At 42.7% G+C, this 21,003-nt stretch overlaps 1 protein-coding gene across 3 annotated transcripts in view; it reads right to left on the bottom strand.

Moving 5' to 3' along the window:
• IFNAR1 (interferon alpha and beta receptor subunit 1) overlaps positions 1 to 21,003 on the bottom strand; it is a 30,521-nt gene that overhangs the window by 5,543 nt on the left and 3,975 nt on the right. For all 3 annotated transcript variants that reach the window (XM_059887833.1, XM_059887855.1, NM_174552.2), the window contains 8 exon segments: positions 18,723 to 18,843; positions 11,458 to 11,639; positions 9,035 to 9,192; positions 8,787 to 8,928; positions 7,135 to 7,249; positions 4,117 to 4,316; positions 3,851 to 4,008; positions 56 to 206 (listed from right to left, as the gene is read on the bottom strand). In XM_059887833.1, coding sequence (XP_059743816.1) covers positions 56 to 206; positions 3,851 to 4,008; positions 4,117 to 4,316; positions 7,135 to 7,249; positions 8,787 to 8,928; positions 9,035 to 9,103 — 835 coding nt within the window. In that variant the 5' untranslated portion in view covers positions 9,104 to 9,192; positions 11,458 to 11,639; positions 18,723 to 18,843.

A 21,003-nucleotide genomic window follows, 5' to 3' on the forward strand; every position in this document is an offset into this window, starting at 1 on the left:
TTTTAATTAAATCTAGCAACATTAAAAAAGAAAAAGTATAATAAAAGATCCTGACCTGGTTTTGTTTTCTCACACACAGTATCACTAAAACTGCTCCCTTTATTCCGCCTGTCATTTTCAATGAGTGCTCTGGCTTTGACACAATACACAGTCAGCGGTTTCAAGTCAGGAAAGATAAAATTGGTTCTTTTCTCTAGAACTTTTCTCTATAAAAAAAATAAGTAAATCATCGATAAAATTTAGAACCCCAAGAAATCATAGAGGGAATATCTGTTTTCTGAATTCCTTAAATATTCATTCTAAGATTAACCTCTTCCAAACACTTGGTTGGTATATTTTAAGAAATATAAATTTATTTTGGACAATACGCCATTACCAAACTCAAAAGTGAAACATGCTCCTGCCAAAAGAATACCATAAGACAACTTGAAGTTATTTTATCAGTACATATCGACTTGGCTGAATTACCACGTGTTACCTCTGGTTAGAGGCAGAACAATTAAGTGCGGGGCGCGGGGGTGGGGAGGTTCTGGTCTCAAACTGCCTGTATCAAGATGTTACTTATAGCTATGTAGCCTTAGGCAAGTTATTTAATTTCCTGGGCCCTATTCCCAGATCTATAAAGTGAGGACAATTACTACTCCTATTTGTATTAATCAGCTAGCTATTGCTATTGTTTTGTTACTGTGGTGTAACAAAACACAGCAAGTACAGCAAAATAACACTGTGCAACTCTGTGTAACAAAACAGCTGTGGCTCAAAACATATTTTTCTTTTTTAAAAAGATTTAAACTTTTTATTTTGTATTGGGGTATAGCCAATTAACAGTGCTGTGAGAGTTTCAGGTGGACAGCAAAGGGACTCAGCCATGCATATACATGTATACAGACGTATTTGTTTTTGTTACTCATGAGCAGATCACGCGCTGATCGGCCCGGGGAGCTCTCTCTGAGGCCGTGGACCACGTTCAGGTGTGCTCTACAGCCTCTCATCCGCCTTGGCCGACAGACCATGTGGAGCTTGCTTCAGTTCAGTTCGGTTCAGTTCAGTCGCTCAGTCGTGTCCGACTCTTTGCAACCCCATGAATCCCAGCTCGCCAGGCCTCCCTGTCCATCACCAACTCCCGGAGTTCACTCAAACTCACGTCCATCGAATCGGTGATGCCATCCAGCCATCTCATCCTCTGTTGTCCCCTTCTCTGCCTGCTCCCAGTCCCTCCCAGCATCAGGGTCTTTTCCAGTGAGTCAGCTCTTCGCATGAGGTGGCCAAAGTATTGGAGTTTCAGCTTTAGCATCATTCCTTCCAAAGAACACCCAGGGCTGATCTCCTTTAGAATGGACTGGTTGGATCTCCTTGCAGTCCAAGGGACTTTCAAGAGTCTTCTCCAACACCACAGTTCAAAAGCATCAATTCTTCGGTGCTCAGCTTTCTTCACAGTCCAACTCTCACATCCATACATGACCACTGGAAAAACCATTGCCTTGACTAGACGGACCTTTGTTGGCAAAGTAATGTCTGCTTTTCAATATGCTATCTAGGTTGGTCATAACTTTCCTTCCAAGGAGTAAGCGTCTTTTAATTTCATGGCTGCAATCACCATCTGCAGTGATTTTGGAGCCCCCCAAAATAAAGTCTGACACTGTTTCCCCAGCTATTTCCCATGAAGTGATGGGACCAGATGCCATGATCTTCGTTTTCTGAATGTTGAGCTTTAAGCCAACTTTTTCACTCTCCTCTTTAACTTTCATTAAGAGGCTTTTTAGTTCCTCTTCACTTTCTGCCATAAAGGTGGTGTCATCTGCATATCAGAGGTTATTGATATTTCTCCCAGCAATCTTGATTCCAGCTTGTGCTTCTTCTAGCCCAGCGTTTCTCATGATGTACTCTGCATAGAAGTTAAATAAGCAGGGTGACAATATACAGCCTTGACGTACTCCTTTTCCTATTTGGAACCAGTCTGTTGTTCCATGTCCAGTTCTAATTGTTGCTTCCTGACTTGCATATAGGTTTCTCAAGAGGCAGGTCAGGTGGTCTGGTATTCCCATCTCTTTCAGAATTTCCCACAGTTTATTGTTATCCACACAGACAAAGGCTTTGGCATAGTCAATAAAGCAGAAATAGATGTTTTTCTGGAACTCTCTTGCTTTTTCCATGATCCAGTGGATGTTGGCAATTTGATCTCTGGTTCCTCTGCCTTTTCTAAAACCAGTTTGAACATCTGGAAGTTCATGGTTCACGTATTGCTGAAGCCTGGCTTGGAGAATTTTGAGCATTACTTTACTAGCGTGTGAGATGAGTGCAATTGTGCAGTAGTTTGAGCATTCTTTGGAGCTTGCTTTCCTCTTGGCAAATGTGAGAAGTGCAAGAGCCAAGCCAAACCCCACAGGCGCACTTAGGGCCTCAGTCATACCACATCCACTCATGTTTCACTGCCTACGGCCCAGCATCAGCGAAGCAGTAATGGATACTCCATCCTAAGTATTTGCTGAAGAGTAATTTAATCGATCCAACTGTCTGGCAGGGTTGTTTGGAAGACCGATTGAGACAATTCATGTAAAATACTTAGCCCCGGCACCCCATACATAATGAGTATCCAATAAATATGAGCTGTTATTATGACTGTAATTACTGACGTATGAGCTGTTATTATGACTGTAATTACTGACGTCTTACCCAGCATAAGACAGGATGGCAAACAAAGGTTATTGAATCTCTATTTGTCAAGCAATGCGGTAGGTATTTCCATAAATACTACCTCATTTTAAACCTTAAAAAAATCTGTTTAAAAAAAAATTAAGTTGCTATGACCCCTGCCACTTTAGAGAAGAGGAAACGAGTTTCAGTGGATAAGCAGCTTGCCTAAGCTTACACCATTTGGTAGTCTGAGACACAAATTTAGGTTTTCCAGATCTAGGGAGGACTTAGAACCACGATACTCAACAAGGCTAAACTGTGCAGAGTTTTCAGATAGTTAAAATCAAAGTATCCAAATCACTGGACTTTTCTTAGATTTTCAACAGAAAATGAAGTTACAAAATTCACCAACTTAACTGTACCAGATTTTTAAAGGCTGATTCCCTGATGGTAATTCCACAGGGAAAAGTGATCTAGGAATAATGTGGATTATCTGATGTGCATTAGCCTGTCAGTGGTTTCTGAATTTTAGGGTCTGACAAAGCATAATAACAGCTAAGAGTCTTTTGTCCCCTAAAAGCCAGTCTTTGTCCTCGTGGAGGTGCCTCAATGTCTGGCACTGCAGGGAGGTGGTCTGGGTTGTCACACCTGGGAGGGAGGGCTACCAGCACCTAGTGAGGAGTGGGGAGGGCATTACTAGCCCTCCTATAATGCACAAGGCAGCTCCTGCAACTGACCGAAAACCCAAATGTCAGCAGTGTTGAGAAACTCTGGTTCATGAATCCCTGAGGGTCATGATAAAAACTCCTGAGCTCTACCCTCAGAGGTTCTGACTGAGTACAAATGAACTCAGGATCTGAGGTTTAGAAACTAGCTGGGGGCACTTTCCTGGTGGTCCAGTGGTTAGGACTTCATGCTTCCACGGCAGGGCAGGCGAGTTCCCTTCCCTGATCAGGGAACTAAGGTTCTGCATGCCACTTGGCGAGGCCAAGAAACTCCCCCAAACCAACAGCAACTAACTGGGACCCAGATGCAGATGACCGTAACTCTTACCAAGTAAAACATGAAATGCCAATTTCTTCCTACGGAAAATATCTGAGTTAATCATATAGCCTAAAAGTTTAAAAATTTCCCTGCAATTTTAACTTCAAGCTTTGCTTACCCAAATCATAGTCATAACTCTAAGTTATAAACCTATACTACACAGTCTTTTTACCTCAGCATTTGAAGTGTTTTCCCAAAAAATTACTTCATAAATTAGCGGGTAGAGCTGATTCACAGACATGTTTTCAGACTCTTCTGAAGCACCAACACTGACATGCAGTGAATCATCAGTAACGGATTTCACGCTGATGACTGGAGGAAATATGATAGCTAGGGGAAAAAAATGTGTAAAGACACAAAGTTCAAATCAGACTACAAAACAACTGTAAGAATTCATAATTGGAGAATCACAAAGTAAAATAAAAACTACTGGCTTACTTTTCATTTCAGTATTAAATTCCTTCTCTTCAGACCAAAAAGAGGTACCATTTCCATTAGATGCTCGTACACGGACATAGTAAATTCCCCTTGAGGAAACCTCTCGAGGAAAGACACAGTGGGTACTTGTGACATTTTCACAGTTCGGTATTTGTTTCCATTTGTCTGAATGATTCCCAGGAATCTTTTTAAAAAAGGCACTTTAAGACAAAAAGATATTTTTCATTCTAAACACATTAGTTCAGTAAACATCTACTGAGCACCTGTAATAGGCCAGACATTCTGTTAGAGGCCGAAGTCACAGAGGTAAACTCTACTCAGCCTTGGGAAACTCACAGGACACTGGAAGAGATGTGTTCACAAAAGAAAACCAAAGACCGTGCTCAAGCGTGCAATAAGGAAGTAGTGTGAAGGGTTGGCTCATGCCAGTGCACAAAAACAACTGCTAAATTTTCAGGAATGCAACCAGCTAGCTGTTAAATGCAGCCACTGTTAAAAGTTACGTAAACTTATAAATAAATATGTTGTATTAAAAACTAAAGTGATAAAAATACAAAACTCATCTTCTCCTAATTGTTTTCCCTACATTTTATCTATGCTCAATGCTATTTACATCTATCGTGTCTGAACAGTGGAATATGGTGGAGGGCTTACTGTGCCTCTTCCCGACTCCATGTCCAGTGGACAGATACGCTGCTGGGAGCCTCAAAGTGGCCACAGCAGGATTAGCTGTGTTATAAAACCCGGCAAACACCAAAGTAAAACTTTTCCCTTCTGGAAGGCCAGCTGCTAGACGTGTACCAGCATACCCATGGGTCAGTGCTAAGACACACACCAGGGTTCTGAGAGTGAGTCTGAACAGTCAGAGCGGGTCTGGATAGGTTAATGGACTGCTCTGAGACCAACAGCTCCAAGCCTGTCAGTTCAAGCCCGGAACCACAGCAGCCTGCAAGCGGGCTCCCCTGTCTTCAGTCCCCCGCACCACACACCATACGGCCATCGTCACGCTCCTCGAACACAGGCCTCATGTTACCCATCGCTCAACACCAGACTCCCAGTGGCTCTTGAATGCCTGCAGCAGAGTCTAAGGCGAAGCCTGACTTTACTCCATCCTGTTAACTCAAGGCTCCCTCTCGCTGCTCTCCCAGACCCAGTGTTCTGCTATTCTCGAAGCAGGTTTTCCCCTCTTGTAGGCAAAATTCCAAACTGGCCCCCAAGATTCCTACCCTCTGGTGCATGAGCCGGACATCATCCCCTCCCCCTGACTGCGGGCAGGCAGAATCCATGAACTCTTGATTAGGTTACATTACTTGAAAGGTGAAGGGATTTTACAAATGAAATCAAAGTCCCAAGCCAGTGGACTTTGAGTTAATCACATGAGACCCTATCCTGGTTGGGCCTGACCTGATCAGATGAGCCTTTAAAGGAAGGTCTATGGGGCAGAGATTGTCTCTGTTGACGGCCTCTGAGGCAGCAGGCCACCATGCATTCTATAGCTGCCAGAAATGGATTCTACCAACCACCACGTGAGCTTAGGAGACACCACGAGACAGTCTGGATGAGACAGCAGACCCGGCTGACACCCTGACCGCAGCCTTGTGAGACCTCAAGCAGAGGACCCCACTAAGCCACACCTGAATTCCTGACCCGAAGTCACTGAGAGATAATAAGGCGTGTTTTTTAAGCTGCCGAGTTTGTGCTAGTTTACTACAGAGCAAAGGGAAATGGATACCTCCTCGTTACCCTGATCTGATTTTGTCTCTTCATATCCAAGCTTTCCGATGTGTGTGTAGCCCCAGCCTGGAATGCCATCTCTCGTCATTGAAAAACCTCCTTCACGAAACCTCTCCTTCCAAATGGCTTCTGCGGACTCTCCAGTCCTGTGCTCACCTCTACATTTCTGACCTCTGCAACCTTTATTGTCTGTACTCCACACACGAATGCATTTATTATCCAGACTGTTGTTGCTTCAAAACTAACACCGAAGAGTGGAGAGGAATCAATTGCAGCAGTATCGACTTCCCTTCTCCCTCACCTTTTCTCTGTCTTTCTAGTCTCTTTCTTCCCTACCTGACCTACACTCGCCTTTGGTCCCGCAGTTCCTCTGCCCTCGGTAACTGTCTTTGTGGCCCCCTTTTCCCCCAGAGTTCACTTCACCTTCCGCTTGATGACCCTCTTCTCTTCTCCCTCTCCGTTTATCCTCTCCAGTTTTCCAATCAATATAAACTACACCCGGTCCTCTTCCACTCCTGTCGTGCTGAGCTTTGCTCCTGTCTGGCTGGTCTCTACTCAAGCACAGAGAGCACAGTTCTCTCCAACTTCCTCAGTTTCCCACTAATCACTAAGGAACCTGCCAAAGCCACCACAACAATCAAGACAGTAGGAGGACTGACTTGAACTGAACTAGACCGAGTGACTGGACTGAGATAATTTCAAAGACTCATGGAAGGAGTGGGTTTTGAAGAAAATATCTTGGTCATCTGTCAAATATTCCAGACTGAGGAAATACACATGTAATTAGAATTACACCTTAAAAAAAAAGCCAGTAAGTCCCTGGTGGCTCAGACAGTAAAGAAGCTGCCTGCAATGCAGGAGACGTGGGCTCATTTCCTGGGTCGGGAAGATCCCTGGAAGAAGGGAATGGCCACCCACTCCAGTATCCTTGCCTGGAGAATTCCATGGACAGAGGAGGCTGGCGGGCTACAGTCTATGGGGTCACAAAGAATCGGGCGTGACTGAACAACTAACATTACTAAGAATACTAGATATTATAATACACCCATTTCAGAAGTGAAGAAACTGAGGCCAAAAGAAGTGACTGGGTCTCATTGACACTCCAGACGGTTATTGGCAGAGCTGGGACTAGAATTAAACACCCCAGTTCCAATGCATCATAACCACCTTTCCATCAGGCCGAATGTGTGCAAAGAACAACAGGTGGCTGAAGCAGAGTGAAAAGAAACCTAACACACTGGGCAAAAATAAACTGCAAAAGGACATTTATGGGAAAGAACTTACCGGAGCCACTGAGCTTGAAAAGTTGCGTTTTCATATGGGTAATCCCACTTAAGAACATAGATCTGGTTGTCAGCATTGATTTGTATATTTTCTGGTGAAGGTACTTTATGTCTCTCTAGAAGACAAGGAACACACAAGAAAGCACACACATTTACTCTAGTGAGAGAACAGATGGCAAGAATTCTTAACAGCATGGGCAAGAAGAGAAAAGGATAGCTAAATAATGGTGTGTATTCACACAAGGTAATACTATACAGCCATTTAAAAGAATGTGATAGATCTATATGTATTGACATAAAAAGAGAACCTCAATATATTGGGTTAAGCAAGCAAGTTTAAAATATATCTGACATGACTTTATTTATTTTTTAAAACTTTTAATTTTGTTTGGGGTATAGCAGATTAATAATGCTATGATAGTTTCAGGTGAACAGCAAAGGGACTTAGAGATACATGCACATGTATTTATTCTCCCCCAAACTCTCCTCCCATCAAGGCTGCCACGTAACACTGAGCAGAGTTCCATGTGCTATACAGTAGGTCCTTGTTGGTTATCCATTTTAAATACAGAAGAGTGTACACAGAACTTTATTCCTTAATTTAAAAGATAAAACAACCCGAAACTGTAAGTCTGAGTATATGCTAATATAAGCCTTGAGGAAACGCAGGGAACACTGTGTGCACACTGCTGGGGATGCTTGTCTCTGGTGAACAGAGTGGGGTCAGGAAGCAGGAGAGGAGATCTTTCCTTTAACTCCCTTCTACACTGCTTGATTTTAAGAACAAAGCATACTAAATTTATAATTAAAACAATAAATTCAAGTTCCTACCCTTAAACCTTAATTGCTGGCAAGATGCCACAGATAAAATGTATCAGGATGCTTTCATAATTTAACTTTTCACCTATAAACGTATGCTTTTTGGAATACTAACTGCTTTTCTAGTGACTATCTCCCCTTCTCATGGATTCTGAACAAGTAAAAACAATTTCTGTCATTAGAAAATACTTGGACTTTTACACAGAATTTTCATTACTGTTTACTTGAGACAAAAATCCCAAATAACATTCTTGCTTGTGTAAATGCTGTTAAAATGTGTGCTTTTTTTTTTAAAAGGTATTTCTTTTTAATTGGAGGATAATAGCTTTACAATATTGCTTTGGATTCTGCCTACATCAACATGAGAATGTTTTTGTTTTGATGTCTACTAAACCAACACAAAAAATTCAGCAACTATGGGAAAAATGCCAAAATTAAAAGGTTGCCAATTAATTAATAGATTACAAGGAGATCAAACCAGTCAATCCTAAAGGAAATCAGCCTTGAATATTCATTGGAAGGACTGTTGCTGAAGCTGAAGCTCCAACACTTTGGCCACCTGATGCAAAGAGCTGACTCACTGGAAAAGACCCTGATGCTGGGAAAGATTGAAGGCAAAAGGTGAAGAGGGCAGCAGAGGACGAGATGGTTGGATAGAGTCACCAACTCAATGGACATGAATTTGAGCAAACTTAGGGAGGTAGTGGAGGACAGAGGAGCTTGGTGGGCTATAGTCCATGTGGTTGCAAAGAGTCAGACACAACTTAGTAACTGAACAACAACAAACAACTTATATATATAGTTACTGAATTGAAAGCAAAACTTCCTTCTTACCTGTGGTATTTATACAATACACTGGACTATAGCAACCAACTCTACTTTGTAAACGCAGTTCTGCTTTAACTTTTAAACAATAAGTAATCTCTGGTGACAGTTTATAAATTTTATCTTCGGGATAAACAGTTTCCGTTCTTTCCTATAATTTAAAAAAAGAGAAGTCTGTTCTTTAAAAAAAGTCAAATTTTACAATTAATTCATGTCATTCTTCTCTCACATCAAACAAAGATAAAAACAATGCTTACTTCTAGACTTGAAGAGTTTTTCCAGATAACGACGCTATACCTAAAGCTTGAACGATCCATAGCCCACATGATACTATCTTTTGTTCCAGGGGGAGAGATACTCAGTATTATTGCCTTATCTTCAGCTTCTAAATGCACATCTGGGGGACCAATCTGAGCTGTGAAAATCAAAACATTTACTATGTAAGTTCACTAATACAAGTCAAAACATTCATACAATAAATAATTCTAAGCACTTAAATATGTGCCTGGCATCTAAAAAAGGAGAAAATCCCTCATGGAGCTTACACTTTACTGAGAAATGTGGCCAAAAATCCCAAATATATATATATATATATAATGTTATAATGTCATGCATGCTGTAAGAAGAAATGAAGCGATATAAAGGGACAGAGAAGGGTGGCAACGACTGTTTTAGGTGAGTCAGTGAGGAGAAGGCTCCCTGAGATGTTTGAGCTGAGGCCTGATCGAGGTGAGGTCTGAATACGGTGAGGTCAAGCAAGGCAGGCTGAGAGCACCCCATGGGCTCCGGAACGTGCTCACCGTTTTCAAGAGACACTAGGGGGCACTCGAGTGCCTGGGTGGTAGAAAATAAGATGCGAGATGCAGCTAGACTCTGGCTAACAGGCAGAACTTGTAGTCTGGGACTGTAAGGTCGCCAGAACCTGATTTACATTTGGGAAAGACCACCCCAGGTAGCATGTCAGGAAGCAGGAAAGCTCCTGGGCAGGTGAGAGCAGCAGGGAGGGCTGACAGCCGGGCTGGAAGTGAGAAGCGGTCTGATCGCTCGGAATCTGTTGATGGACTGGATGGAAGATGAGAGAGAGGTATCAAAGGTGATGTCAGGGCTCCTGCCTGAGCAAATAATAGGTGACGTCATTAACAGAGATGGAAAAAACTGCAAGAAGAGTGGGTCTGGAGGGGGGAAAGCTAGAACTCTGGCCATTTTAAATTTGAGACGAGGGACTTCCCTGGGGCTGGTGGTTGAGAATCCGCCTTCCAAAGCAGGGGACATGGGTTTGATCCCTGGTCCGGGACAATTCTAGACGCCTTGGAGCAAATAAGCGCGTGTGCGGCAACTACTGAAGCCTGAGCATCTAGAGCCTGTGCTCTGCAACGAGAGAAGCCACTGCAATGAGGAGCCCGAGCACTGCGACTGAAGAGTACCCCCACCTGCCCATGAGAGGCAACGAAGATCCAGCATGGCCAGCTATAAATAAATAAAATTTAAAAAGAGTTTTTGAGATGACTTTCGGACCTCTAAGAGGAGATGCTGACTGGAGAGCTGGTGACGCAGCTCGCTGAGGTAGGAGAAGGATGGCGCTGGGACGTAAACTGAGGAGTTGAGAGCACAGAGGGTGTTGAAAGCCTTACGATTCCTGGTGGAGGCTGCACTGAGAGAGGAGGTTCAATGGCGGAGCCCTGCAGACTGAGGCCCGCTGCCGTCCAACATTTTAAGGTCTGGGAGACAAGAAGAAATTGGCAAAGGAGCAACCAAGGAGCAGGAGGAGAGCCTGGAAAGCACAGTGCCCTCGAGAACTGAGAGGGAAGGGTTTCAGAAGGGAGTGACACTCACTCCCTGGGAATCCACCCGGCACTGTCGAGGTCACGGTGACCTTGGCAAGTGGTTTTAGTGTAGTGATGGGGAACAAAGCTCCAACGCGGAGGGCTGGAGAGGGAGTGGGAGGGAAAGTGTACATGTACAGAGAAGGGATACGGATCATCCTTGTGTGAGTTATGGAATAGGGTGGTGGTTCTTGAACTTTCTGGTCTTGGGATCCGTTACACTCTTAAGAGAAATCGAGGGTCCTAAAGAGTTCTTGTTTACATGGGCTGTGTCTTTCAATGTTCAGCATATCAGATGTCAAAATTGACTAAAATGTAAAATATCTATCAATTCATTAAAAAACAGTAATGATGAAACCTATTGTATGATAAAACAATGTCTGTATTTTCCAAAACAAACAAGCCAAAAAACTTAGAAGAGCAGTTTGAACATTTTGTTCAAATCTCTTTAATGTCTGGCCTAATAAGGAAGACAGCTGTGTCTCACACCTACTTCTGCATCACCAGTCAGTCGCCATCTCACATCAAACAGCCTCTAGAAAACTCCAGGGTACACCCACGACAGAATGAAGATGAAAAAGGCAAGTAAGTTTTATTAAGTAAGTTTCCATTAGGAAAATGGTTTTGACTTGATAGATCTCTTGGAGACCACACTCTGAGAACCACCACTAGAAGGAAAGCAGGAAAATGAAGTCATAGCAGGAAGGAGATACCAGTTTAAGGGAATCTTTGTTCTTTTTGATTTTTTTAAAGATGGGAGATTTTATATTATGCAAATGAATGGGCTTGGGAAGTGAGCTGTGCTGGTAATATTTAATAAAGAATTCAATATAATTCAGCTGGCAACTTTTTCTTACCTTCTAGAAATGGTACAAATGGCTCAACCTCATACCATGTGGAAGTGTTGTTTCCTTCTTCTGCTCTTATGCGCAATTCAATTTTTTCAAAAACATTTTCAAGCTCGACTGAAGAAAAGTTGCATTTGGTACTAGTAATATGTTGACATCCAGACAATTTCTTCCAGTTATCCGTTCCTAGTCTTCAAGATAAAAAAGCAAAGGAATGAATGAACATTATAAATACAAGAGTGACAAACATGTTTTCTATTGACATTAACATTATAAAGCCAGTGTGTGTGTGAGTCTCTCAGTCGTGTCTGACTCTTTCAATCCCATGGACGGTAGCCCACCAGGCTCCTCTGTCTGTGGGATTCTCCAGGCAGGAATAAGGGAGTGGGTTGCCATTTCCTCCTCCAGGAGATCTTCCTGACCCAGGGATGGAACCTACGTCTACTGTGTCTCCTGCACTGGCAGGCGGGTTCTTTACCATTGGAGCCACTAGGGAAGCCTCTAAGCTAAGGCAAGTAGTTATTCCTTCTAGTAACTCTACTTCAGTTAATGTTTTGATAATATTTTTGTGTGTAACATTCTACTACTCTTTTTCATTGCATACACAGCCAAGTTATTATTTATACAGTGGAATCATTCTAACATACAGTCAACTTAATAAAGTTCTGTAATTCTGTGGGTGGTTGCATTAGGATTTCAAAGAAGCAGAGAAAGAACCCCTAAGACGAAAGAGGACTTAGTGTTGGCTTTGTTAAAAACAGTTGTGTCACTTTTGGCCAACTGCTTTCTATTCTGGATCCTCTCTTCCCCACTGAAAATCTGTAAAGTGGATTTGATTCCCTTCTGATCTCCTCCTAGGAAGAGATTTACTAGCCCTAAGCAAGACCTCAGAATCAGTATGGTTTGAGAACTTCCTCTGCTCTCCTTAAAACCAAACCATCCCTTCTGCATACTGATCTCTGTAATTCCTTCTATTACACCACCAGAAACAAAGAACTTAACATGTTAACATAAGCTAACAAACTTCTCCATGTGGACTCAGTCCATCATGAAGCAAGCTTAAGTGACTGATACTAGACTTTTTTTTAAAAGCACATGAAGAAATCAAGTTGACACACGGTGCCTAAAACAAAAAGGCCATGCTGCCACAAAGAGGAGAGGCTGAAGTGAAGGTGAGCAACAGAAAACAAATACTAGATTTCAAAATGTTTGCCTCTGGAAAGCCCTGTCTGCCTCATATCAAACAGGGAAACTAACCTCTGAGAAGACATTTTTGTTAAGCCTAATGCACAGTTCTAGCATAAGCTCATGTTTATATATTATAGACCTCATTTTAAAGATGCTAAAGTGTCTTCTGGAGAAGGCAATGGCACCCCACTCCAGTACTCTTGCCTGGAAAATCCCATGGACGGAGGAGCCTGGTAGGCTGCAGTCCATGGGGTTGCTAAGAGTAGGACACGACTGAACGACTTCACTTTCACTTTTCACTTTCATGCATCGGAGAAGGAAATGGCAACCCACTCCAGTGTTCTTGCCTGGAGAATCCCAGGGACGGCGGAGCGTGGTGGGCTGCCGTCTGTGGGGTCGAACAGAGTCGGACATGACTGAAGCAACTTAGCAGCAGCAGCAGCAAAGTGTCTTTAATAAAGAGCTAAAGGATGGACTTCCCTGGTGGTCCAGTGATTAGGAGTCTGTCTGCCAGTGGAGGGGACATGGGTTCGATCCCTAGTCTGGGAAGTTTCCAAGGCAATTGGGCCTATGCACCACAACGACTGAAGACCTCGCACCTAGAGCCTGTGCTCTGGAAAAACAATAGCTCCAACCGGCCGCGACTGGAGAAACCCGTGTGCAGCAACAAAGACCCAGTGCAGCCAAAAATAAATAAAAACTGTTTAAAAAGCTAAGGATATTCTTTACTAAAAGCAATAGAAACTAGGAGTGATATCTAAATAATTTGTGTGCTGACTCCAACTCAAGTCTACCTTATTTTTCAAAAAAAGAAGCATTTTAAAAAAGGTGCCAATAATAAAAACTACCCTATGGGCACACTTCATTCCTGGCCAGTCTGCTCTTCTAACTTTACCTGCTTGAACCCTGAGAGTAGACTTGGCATTAGTAACACCTTTGTTTATTTATTTATGTTCACAACCTTTTATTAAATTATCAAAAATAACTTAACAAATAACAGCACAACAGTGGAGTACACAAAAGTGCTGTGGCATTTCTACAATTCTGTTCGGAAAGATAACTCGTCTGGATAGAAATCCTTCATGAAGCTTCTGGAAATCATGACTGGCACCCTGATTGCCAGTTGTTTGCGTATGTGGCATACATGATATTCCCTCACTCAGGACATCCTTTGCCCAGAAACGTCTGTTTCCTGAGACTGTATATGTAACATGTGGACAAGTCTGGATTTAGTCAGAAAAACCACAGCGGTGAGAAGTGCTCCCAAACAGAATGACCTGCGTCAAGCAGCTGTGGCTTCCCTTTCACAAGCAGTATTAACACCTTAATTCACATGCAAATCTTCCTGAGAAACTCCTCCACATCAGAATCTATTTTTTAAAATTCAGATTTTAAACATCTAAACCAAAATTCAGTCCTCCCCCCATGTCATTTATTAGAAAATACAGTTCTAGAGAAATCAGGAGATATAAGGACGTCTGGGAAGTGGGAAGGGTACACAGACTTCTTTCAATCAGGGGCACAGAGGGTCCAAATAAAATGAGCTCCAGGCAAAAAGCCAGTAACGCATCTCTTCTCCTGTTACCTGGAGAGCTCTTATTATAAGCAGAAAACGTTATAAAAAGTTAGTAACTAAGCCTTGATATGGTTTCAACCCACCCTCACTCCACGTCCGTCCTTTCTGCTCGGGAGACACAGCTACTTGCTCTATTATAATTGCTTTTGCACGTAAGGGGGCTACTGCAGCTTCTTTTACATTTTCTTTTAAAAAAACTTTATCATATACAGTACTTAGATCAGAGCAGAAATATAATTTGAAAATAAATATGCAATCAATAGAAAATTCATTTCATGAAACCAGTGTCATAATAAAACTTCATGCCATCTTTGTCTCTCCTATTCACTAACGTAATCCCAAGTACTGAGGAAAGTATTCGGCATAAAAGGCAATCGGTATTTGTTGAATGAAAACTCCATGCTACCTATAATACATTTTATAATTAAAAAAGCGTTTTACAAGTTTTGGCTGTGCCAGCTCTTTGCTGCTGCACGTGGGCTCTGTCTGGCTGTGGAGAACAGGGGCTGCCCTCCAGCTGCGGGGCACGGGCTTCTCATTGCCGTGGCTTCTCTTGTTGTGGAACACAGGCTCTGGCCCGTGGGCTTTAGTAGGTGTGGCTCTCGGGCTCTAGACTGTGGGCTCAGTAGTTGTGGTGCATGGACCCAGCTGCTTCACAGCATGTGGAATCTTCCCAGACCAGGGATCAACCAGTGTCCCCTGCATTGCAGGTGGACTCTTAACCACTGGACCGCCAGGGAAGCCCCGCCATTATACATTTTAGATGTCAGTCAAAAACACTGAGGGCTTCCAGGTGGCTCAACAGTAAAGAATCTGCCCCCCACAATGCGGGAGACGTGGATTTGAACCTTGGGTTGGAAGACCCCCTGGAGGAGGGCATGGCAACCCATTCCAGTATTCTTGCCTGGAGAATCCCATGGACAGAGGAGCCTGGCAGGCTACAGTCCAGGCGGTCACAAAGAGTCACACATGACGGAGCAACTAAATAACAACGCAAACACTGATGCCTTCAGTTCAATTCAGTTCAGTCGCTCAGTCGTGTCCGACTCTTTGCGACCCCATGAATCGCAGCACGCCAGGCCTCCCTGTCCATCACCAACTCCTGGAATTCACTCAAACTCATGTCTATCGAGTCAGTGATGCCATCCAGCCATCTCACCCTCTGTCATCCCCTTCTCCTCCCGCCTTCAATCTTTCCCAGCATCAGGGTCTTTTCCAATGAATCAGTTCTTCACGTCAAGTGGCCAAAGTATTGGAGTTTCAGCTTCAATATCAGTCCTTCCAATGAACACCCAGGGCTGATCTCCTTTAGAATGGACTGGTTGGATCTCTTTGCAGTTCAAGGGACTCTCAAGAGTCTTCTCCAACACCACAGCTCAAAAGCATCAATTATTTGGCACTTAGCTTTCTTCACAGTCCAACTCTCACATCCATACATGACCACAGGAAAAACCATAGCCTTGACTGGACGGACCTTTGTTGGCAAAGTAATGTCTCTGCTTTTGAATATGCTACCTAGGTTGGTCATAACTTTCCTTCCAAGGAGTAAGCGTCTTTTAACTTCATGGCTGCAATCACCATCTGCAGTGATTTTGGAGCCCAAAAAAATAAAGTCTGACACTGTTTCCCCATCTATTTCCCATGAAGTGATGGGACTGAATGCCATGATCTTCGTTTTCTGAATGTTGAGCTTTAAGCCAACCTTTTCACTTTCCTCTTTCACTTTTATTAAGAGGCTTTTTAGTTCCTCTTCATCTTCTGCCATAAGGGTGGTATCATCTGTATATCTGAGGTTATTGATATTTCTCCCGGCAATCTTGATTCCAGCTTGTGCTTCTTCCAGCCCAGCGTTTCTCATGGTGTACTCTGCATAGAAGTTAAATAAGCAGGGTGACAATATACAGCCTTGACGTACTCCTTTTCCTATCTGGAACCAGTCTGTTGTTCCATGTCCAATTCTAACTGTTCCTTCCTGACCTGCATACAGGTTTCTTAAGAGGCAGGTCAGGTGGTCTGGTATTCCCATCTCTTTCAGAATTTCCCACAGTTTATTGTTATCCACACAGTCAAAGGCTTTGGCGTAGTCAATAAAACAGAAATAGATGTTTTTCTGGAACTCTCTTGCTGTTTCCATGATCCAGCCTAGGTGGTGTATATTCTACAGGCACTAGCATCCCAGTAGCTTATTCGTGTGTCTGTGCATCATTCATCACCAGTGATGTGTCTTATGTTCTGAGAAATACTGTACTGAAGAATGTGTCTGCTGCTGCTATTAACCTCATTTTAGTTGATCACATACTCTGTACCACTGTTCTGTGCACTTTATACACAATTAGCAACACTTGCAACAGGCTTCTGTCTTAGATGCTTCATCACTGGGGTGTCCCAGACCAGTCTGCCTGGCACTGTCCTGCTTTAAATTTGTTGTTGCAGCTTATCTAAAATCAAGTGCTTCTGTTCACTCTCAGAAGTATCTTGGTTTGAAAGATAAATTACATGTGGTCATATTAGTTTTTTATCTTTACTTCACAGATAAGGAAACTGATAGAGTAAGTAGCAGAGGATGGACTAAAACCCATGCAGAACCGACTCATCGGAAAAGACCCTGATTCTGGGAAAGACTGAGGGCAGGAGGAGAAGTGGGTGACAGAGGATGAGATGGTTGGACGGCATCACTGACTCAATGGACATGAGTTTAAGCAAACTCTGGGAGATAGTGAAGGACCGGGAAGCCTGGTGTGCTGCAGTCCATGGGGTTGCAAAAAGTTGGACTTGACTGAGCGACTCAACAACAAGCCTGGCTCAAGCCCATACTATACTATCCCATACTAACTGCTGAACTGGCTCTCCAAACTTGTAACCTGGCATATTCTTACAAGGCAAGTGCTTATAAAGCTAGCAGAACAGAATAGAGAAAGGACCGACTAAGAACACACTGAAACAGTGCCCTGGACCAAAGTTAGAACAAAGAGTAAGAGATCGTCATGAACTGGAGCAGTTAGTAAAAGCAACAGAATGTGTGAAGGGACACGAACGCGAGACCACGGTCTATGACTCTGCTCTTCTAATACAACGGTCATTTAAAATAAAGGAATATGAAATAATCTCTATTATGCCTAAAAAATAGTTGTTTAATAAGAACTAAGGCAAAGAACAAAATTGGTAACAAAACTCAAAGTTCAATTTAAAGAAAAAGATGAAAAATTTTACACGATCCATTGTGAGGAAAACAATATATAGTGTGTGTATACATATATACCCTTGACAACATGGGTCTGAACTATGTGAGCCCACTTACACGCAGCTTTCTTTCAGTAAATACACACTTTACAGTATTACAAGATCTTGGGGTGGGTGAATCCACGGATGCAGATATGAAGGGTCTACTGTGAAGTTATACTCAGATTTCTGACTGCAGCCAGCAGCGGCAGCGGGTAGGAGCAGCGGGTTAGGCACCCCTGTTCCCGCCATTGCTCAAGGGTCAGCTGTACACCCACACACACACTAACAGCTTATTCACAATCAACTAGAGAACAGCTGGGGCTTCCCAGGTGGCTCAGCAGTAAAGAATCTGTCTGCCCATGCAGGAGACAGGAGATGCGGGCTCAATTCCTGGGTCAAGGAGATCCTCTGGAGAAGGAAATGGCAACCCACTCCAGTCTTCTTGCCTACAAAATCCCATGGAGAAAAAAAAAAAAAAAAAAAATCCCATGGAGAGAGGAGCCTGGCAGGTTACAGGCCATGGAGTTGCAAAGAGTCGGATAGGACTGAGCAACTGAGCACGCACACATGCAGAGAACAGCAGGGCTGTGGTTGAAATGGCGGAACCCTGGTTCTAGAGACCCCACACCCTGTTTCTTCATGCCTGACTTCCTGCCTACGCTTGGGACAAGGGTCACAGTGAGCAGACAGGGTCTTAGGACCCAAAACAAAGTGCTATACTTCCTCTTTGCTTCAGAAATCCTTTCCGCTGTCAACTCCCAGTCTGCCTACCCTCTTGGCAATCATTAGGTGGAAAGTTAGCCCTAGGGAGGAGGCAGAACCTCCAGAAACACTGAGGAAGTTCAGGGCCCAGCACACTGATACTCAGCCAGGGTGTCCAGAACTAAGACTGTGCGTGATGGAGGAAAGAGGAAAACCTGACCACAGAAGACCTGGTGGCTGATTCCAAGACAGTGGCTAGGCTTTTAGGGACAGTCTCCCATATTCTCAGGGTATGCTCTAGGTCAGACCCTAATTTCTGCTTTAAGAAGCTGAAGCGTCCAGAACAGAGAGCGTATGGCTAGCACAATCCCCCAAATCTTTTGCTTCAAAACCCAAAGATGAAATCTGAACTCTCACTCTTAGACTAAGTCTCTAACTGTAGCAAAGAAGTTATACTTAGTATGCAAAACTGCCATATATTTTCTTTAAAAAAAGAGGAAACACCAAATGTTTCCCAAATTTGAAAATTTATGGTGTTAAAGTGATAAAAATTATTCAGCAGATCCCTGAGTATAGAGTAACGTACATTTGATAATCTGCTGAAAAAGTCACATTCTTGACAGACTCACTGCTGCTGTTCCACTTCAGGAAAAAATTGTCATCAATGATGTGGATCTCGACATTTTCAGGCTTCAGATTTGCTTCCCCTGTCAAGATAATAAGACAGAAGACAGTTAGACAGACATACCATACAGTTATATGTATATACATGCTACAGATATTTTAAAAAATCATTCTTTCCTTGACATCACTGACTGGACAGTGAATACATTTAAATATAACAAAATTAAGTAAATAAAAAAATCTAAAAAAAACCCTAGTGCTTGTTCTCAGCATGGGAAGACTGCTAATTACCTCTATCTCTGCATTCAAGAGAACTGGAAAATGGTTGAGGTTTTTAAAATCTATAAAAAGCAAATATTATATGTCAATTATAGCTCCATAAAGGTGGAAAAAATGAACTGTAAAAAGGTACTTGTCTTTTAACTGGGAAGAAAAGTCTGTGTATAAAAATAGTATTTTTCTTTTGTCTTAGAAGTGATACTGACATAAAGGACATGGGCTCGGCTGTTTAACACCCTCAACTTGGTTTTTCTCATATACTGTGTTCAGACAGGGATATACTCTGACACAGAACTGAACAGATGTGGTTTCAGAACTGACAACTATTTATAGAAGCCAAACATTCACATACAAAATTGATAAGAGATATGAAAGTTCATCATGTCAGCCAGGTCCTTTAGCACCCTGAAAAGGTCTTGACTGCTTAACATATGAAGTCTGAGCCCTTCTGTTTATTTTACAGACTTCCATCTAGAGACCTATTTCATTTCCTATACTGTTAAAAAATGTGAAGTATAGTTGATTTACCATATTGTGTTAGTTTCAGGTGTACAGCAAAGTGATTTGGTGATATGTCCATATTTATATTTATACTTCTAGTACAAATCTTCCACCAGCTGGATGCTCTCTCTGTCTCTTCTGATTCTTCCTTTTTGGCCCCCCACCCAAAAAGCGTTTCTCTTCCTGACCACTCAAACCTTCCAAGACCCAGCTCAAGCTTGCCCTCCAAGAGAAAACCTTTCTCAAATATTGCAGCAAATGCAACCTTGCTCTCTTTTCACTCTGCACCATGAATCTGCACCACTCAATTTTACACTGAAGCAGATGTACTCAGCACAGTACTGACATCTAGTAGGCTTAAAAACTTGATGTGTGAAGGTGAAGACATCTTTTTAAAAATTGCTTACGTTAAACACAACCTCCAACCAGAACACAAGTTCCTTAAGGCAGGGTCTGTACAGCTTTAAACTTAATCAGCATTTCTCAGCATCCTCAGACTAATGCTGAGTTCAGAAGAACTTTTTCCTCATCAGAGAAGACTGATCTTTCACTATGATAAATTGCAATTTTTAAAAGACCAGTTTTTAAGTTTATTCTTTTTCCTACGGTAGTTCTGCCATAGGACAAGGATGCTATCTCCTTACAGACTTTCTACTATAGGGGTGGATAACCAACAAAGATCTATTGTATAGCACATGGAACACTGCTCAATGTTACGTGGTGGCCTGGATGTGGGGAGGGGTGGGGCACGTTTAGGGAAGAACGGGAATATGTACGGCTGAATGCCTTCGCTGTTCACCTGAAACTATCACAACATTGTTAATCGGCTACACCCTAATATAAAATGTTTCTGGTGTTAAACATGAAAATAAATATATACATACAGAAATACATTGTTCCAGTCATGTATGGATGTGAGAGTTGGACTATAAAGAAAGCTGAGCACCAAAGATTTGATGTTTTTGAACTGTGGTGTTGGAGAAGACTCTTGAGAGTCCCTTGGACGGCAAGGAGATCCAACCAGTTCATCCTAAAGGAGATCAGTCCTGAATGTTCATTGGAAGGACTGATATTGAAGCTGAAACTCCAATACTTTGGCCACCTGATGTGAAGAACTGACTCATTGGAAAAGACCCAGATGCTGGGAAAGATTGAGGGCAGGAGGAGAAGGGGATGATAGAGGATGAGATGGTTGGATGGCATCACTGACTCAATGGACTTGAGTTTGAGTAAACTCTGGGAGTTGGTGATAGACAGGGAGGCCCGGTGCGCTGCAGTCCATGGGGTTGCCAAGAGTTGGATGTGATTGAGCGACTGAACTGAACTGAAAAAAAGAACTTTAAAAAAATGGATTGCTGCCTCTGGTTTCCATTTAGAGATATTATGGTACGGAGTCAAAGAGGGAGATGCCTGAGAAAATATTTTCTGAATTTTTTTTAAAATGGGGAGGTATTTATTGAGTC

This window comes from Bos taurus, chromosome 1 (assembly GCF_002263795.3).
Source record: "Bos taurus isolate L1 Dominette 01449 registration number 42190680 breed Hereford chromosome 1, ARS-UCD2.0, whole genome shotgun sequence".
NCBI lineage: Eukaryota > Metazoa > Chordata > Mammalia > Artiodactyla > Bovidae > Bos > Bos taurus.